At 41.3% G+C, this 4805-nt stretch overlaps 1 protein-coding gene across 1 annotated transcript; it reads left to right on the forward strand.

Moving 5' to 3' along the window:
- The first annotated feature begins 687 nt into the window (after nucleotides 1-687).
- On the forward strand, nucleotides 688-1632 carry LOC132654009 (vomeronasal type-1 receptor 54-like). The gene has a single exon (XM_060383314.1). The coding sequence runs from the start codon at nucleotides 688-690 to the stop codon at nucleotides 1630-1632; it is 945 nt and encodes a 314-aa protein (XP_060239297.1).
- Nucleotides 1633-4805: the final 3173 nt, after the last annotated feature.

Here is a 4805-nt window from a genome sequence, read left to right on the forward strand (position 1 = left end):
TAAAAATCTCCCTGACACAGGCACACAGATGTCATATGTTCTAACGCTGTAGCTCAGCCCCAGACTGCTCAGGGTCACACACAGGATATGGCAGGAGTGAGTATTATGTAAAGAAGTCTGGATTCAGAGTTTCCACTCCTAAGGCTCCCTGCAGATCCACATGACGAGCACAAAGTCTGATGTAAATGAGCAGAAGAAAGAGACTGGAATAAAATGACTCTGGGCCTGTTTAAGACAAGGGCACAGCTTCATCTGAGGATCTTATTTCTACTTTCTTGCAATCCTCATTGAACTTCACCAAAACCTGCAGAGCTGCTCTGTGTCTGGCAATCAACATGATGCAGATGAAAGACAAGTAAGACATTGCTTTTGCCTCAGGAAACCTCAAATAGGAAACAGTAGGAAAAGAAATATTTTCTTGACACATGACAATTGTAATGTGGGAGAAAGCTTCTATCTGGATGGGGCATATAAGTGTCAGAACAATGGAGAGAGTGGGCATCCCTTCTGGGCACTTTGAGATGAAGGCAATCTTAAGGGGTATAAGGCAGAGCTGTGAAATAAACATCTTTCTAAGGAGAGTGGAGCTGCCATTGTCTGCAGCTGATGATCAAGGCTAGACTGGTGATAAGGAATCTTCTTGCTGTTCTCCCCTCACAATTGCTACCTGCTTCTTTCAGCCTTAAAATGAACAAAATCAACAAACTGTCAGGTAACACCAAGGTAAGAAACACCATTTATGCTGGAGCTGGGATTGGGCTCTCAGGCAACAGCTTCCTTCTTCTCTTCCACATCCTCATGTTTATTCGTGGGCAGAGGCCCAGACTCACTGATCTGCCCATCAGTCTCTTGGCCCTAATCCACATACTGATGCTGCTAGTCGTGAGTTTAGTAGCTTCAGACATTTTTATGCCAGGGAAGAGATGGAGTGACTCCACATGCAAATTTGTTATGTTCTTGTACAGGTCTTTTAGGAGCCTCTCTCTTTGTGCCACTAGCCTGCTCAGCATCCTCCAGGCCATCACCCTCAGTCCCAGAAGTTCCCGTCTAGCAAAATTCAAATGTAAATCTCCACACCACATGCTAGGTTGCCTTCTTTTCCTGAGTATCTTTTATTCATCCATTAGCAGTCCCCTTATAACATACATAACTGCAACGCCTAATCTGACCTCATCTGGTTTTACATACCTCAGTCAATCTTGCTGTATTGTGCCCATGAGCTACTCTGTCCATCACACATTTTTTATATTGTTGACCTCCAGGGATGTCATCTTTGTAGGTCTTATGACCCTCTCCAGTGGGTACATGGTGATTTTCCTATGCAGACATAAGAACCAGTCCCAGCTTCTCCACAGTGCCAGCCTTTCCCTCAGACCATCTGCAGAACAAAGAGCCACACGGACCATCCTGTGCCTCATGAGTTTCTTTATGGTGATGTACACCTTGGACAGCGTCATCTCCTACCTAAGAAGTATAGATGATGATCTGATTTTGTTTTGTGTCCATATTCTCACAGTCCATGGCTATGCCACAGTCAGCCCATTTTTGGTTCTCAGTACTGAAAAGCACATAAGTAACATTTTTAGATCCATTGTATGGAAGGATGGTAAACATCATATTACTCAGGTATAGGTAAGATTCCTTAAGATAAGCCAGTATTCTGGCATTAGAGCTATGAATTGTAATGTAGTTTACATGAGCTTCAGGTTAAATGAAATTACAGAGTTGTCTTTTTGCTGTTGTTAAACCTATTTTTTATGAGATGTGTGGATGCTACACATAAAAGACAAACCACATGCCAGATACATGAGTCTTTTGTACTTCCCAGTGTGTCTTTTGGGGAGACATAAAGTGACTGTCTTGTTAGGGTCTGGATTATCCACAGCAATTTATAATACATGACAGCTTATGATAGTCTTCATTTATTCAAATCCCTCAGCTATCTCTGTTTTGCCAAACGAGGTTTATAAATAGTTATTATTATAATTATCAAGTATCCAGAAATGTTCAAATCACTTAGCATACACACACACACACACACACACACACTCAGAGTGAGAGACAGAGACACAGAGAGACAGAGACAAAGACAGACATAGAATCTATGTATAAAACGCAGTCCTGATGATGGATAAACAGAGTTCAGCTTCTCTGCACTGGAGTGTTACTCCAGCTTTAAAAGAGAAGGAGATTCTGCACATGGTCCCACACAGATTGGCATGAAGCCACTGTACTGACTGCAATGAGAGTCTAGTCAGAACGAATTCTGTGTGGACTACTGGGAGCATGAAGAGCTTGGAAACTTTCTAGGAGTGGAAACAAAAGCAGACTCTCATCCTCAGCTCAGGAGGGAAGGCCATGGGCGACTTGCTGGGTGGAGGCAGACTAGCAGTGTTTTCAAAGCAAATACTCATGACCAAACTTTTGGCAGAGTACAGGGAATCATAAGAAAGAAGGGGAGTTAGTCTGATGGGGAAAGGATAGGAGCTCCACAAGGACCAAATATATCTGGGCACAGGGTCTTTTCTGAGACTGACATTCAACCAAGGACCATGTATGGATATAACCTAGAACCTCCACTCAGATGTAGCCTGTGGTAGCTCAGTAACCAATTGGTTTCCCAAAGTTAGGGGAACAGGGACTATTTCTAACAGGAACTCGATGACTGGCTCTTTGGTCTCCCCACCCCCGAAGGGAGTAGCAGTCCTGTTAGGCCACAGAGGAGGGCTTTGCAGCCAGTCCTGAAGATACCTGATAAAACAGGATCAGATGAATGGGGAGGAGGTCCCCCCATCAATGGACTTGGAAAGGGGCACGGTGGAGATGAGGGAGGGAGGGAGGGAGGGACTGGGAGGGAATGAGGGATCGGGACACGGCTGGGATACAGAGTTAATAAAATGTAACTGATAAAAAAAAAATAAAATAAAAAAAAAAATAAAAAAAAAGAAAACAACCTTATTGTTTTCATGCTCATGGTGAAAGTTTAAGCCATTGAAATGTAAATAATAAACTAAAATTTGTTCAAACTTATGCCAAGCAAAGTTATTAAGTTACTATATTAGTAATTACTAGCATAGATCTGATTATACACTTGCATATATATTTTAATAAATGTGGTAATTACATCTTATAGCCTGCTTTACACTTTTTATTTATTCATAAGATGTCACATATGATACCCAAAATGTCAGGTAAGATAGGCTTCTGTGGCTACAAAAATGTCTTAGTTAAAACTATATTGCTTAGGCTATCTTATAATTTAATTTTCAAGATGAGATGATTCAATAGTGAAAGGAGATGAGGGACTACATGTAATTATGATAGGACAAAGCCATGAGCTAGAAATGTCCTAGGTAATCACAGTAAATGTCTGGACTATATTGAATCTGAACCACAGAGATGAACATTCAAATTGTTTCTTGTCTCCGTAATATTATAAATAGCACTGAAATGAATTCTTTGTGAATTATCCATATGTTTGCATATATATCTTTCCATCAACTTTGAATATATTTCCAGATACAACAGCTGAGTTAATAAATGTTTCTAATGTTAAAAAAAAAAATGTAATCAACGCCAAGCAGTATGCTGAAGATGGGAAATTCTTGTGTTGTGTGTGTTTTACCATAATAAAGATGTGTTCAGTTACCTTAACCAAGCAGTGAAGTATATTTTCCCTGAAATAATAAAGTGAACAATGGGGATGGAGAGATGGTTCAGGAGTTAAGAACACTGGCTGTCCTTGCAGAGGACCAAAGTTCAATTCCCAGCCTCTAGATGAAGGCTCACTACTGTTAGTAACTCCAGTTCAAGAGGATCTCATGGTTTCTGGTCCTGCAGGCACCAGGAATGCATTCATGCACACAAAATAAAAATAAATAAAACTACTAAAGTAAAATACAATTTTAAAAATGAAAAAAAGTAAAAATATGATTTTTCAAGTTTTAAAACATGATAGATTTTCTTGAATAATGAGGGTTTTCTCATAGTCCTCATCTTTTTAAAACTTCTTTCTTCATTATACTTTATTTAATTTGTATCCCCCCCATGTGGGTCCCTCCCTCCTCCTTTCCCAATCCCCATAGTCCTCATGTTAATCTCAGGTCCTCAGAGCAAGCAGAGGAGTTCATCTGTAAGACCTGGAGTGTCACTGCTCAGGAGTTCAGGATGGCAGCCTTCCCAAGAACTCTCACAGACCACAGCTCGATGCCAAAGGAAGAGGTTTTATTGCTATTGAGATAGGGTCGCCCCTCCAAAGACAGGAGACGACCCTGAACATGCATAGCACAGGGTTTTTATACCTGAAAATCAGATCACTCTGCTCTATAGTTTACAGATGGTTGTAGATAGTTTACAGCTGGTTGCTTCTCAGAACAGTTCACCCCGCCCTTCAAGAGCTCTCTGAGCATGGCTTCAATTCAAATAATCACAGTTGTTTCTCATTCCCAGGTGGCCCCTCACACCTTTGAGATCCAGGTTGCATCCCAGCCTGTGTTCAGCCTTTGAGCAATCTTCAGGCCTGCCAGCCTTGGCTACACTGAAGTAAGGCCAGCCTGGGCTATATTATAACCTTCCCCAAAAGCAACAGAATTTAATTTTAAAAAGCTCTCAGCCTCCTCTCAGCTCCAGTGCTATTGTAATGCCAAGTTCATGGGAACCTCAGAGACAAAACAATGCAATAGCAAGAGAGCTTTATTAAGAGAACACTCAAACTCCGGAAGCAAGTCTCACTGATGCAGCAGTAGAGAAGTGGGACCTTGAGCCCTGAGTGAGCAGGGTTTTTAAAGGGAAAGTCTGTGATCAGG

Source organism: Meriones unguiculatus, chromosome 5 (assembly GCF_030254825.1).
Source record: "Meriones unguiculatus strain TT.TT164.6M chromosome 5, Bangor_MerUng_6.1, whole genome shotgun sequence".
NCBI lineage: Eukaryota > Metazoa > Chordata > Mammalia > Rodentia > Muridae > Meriones > Meriones unguiculatus.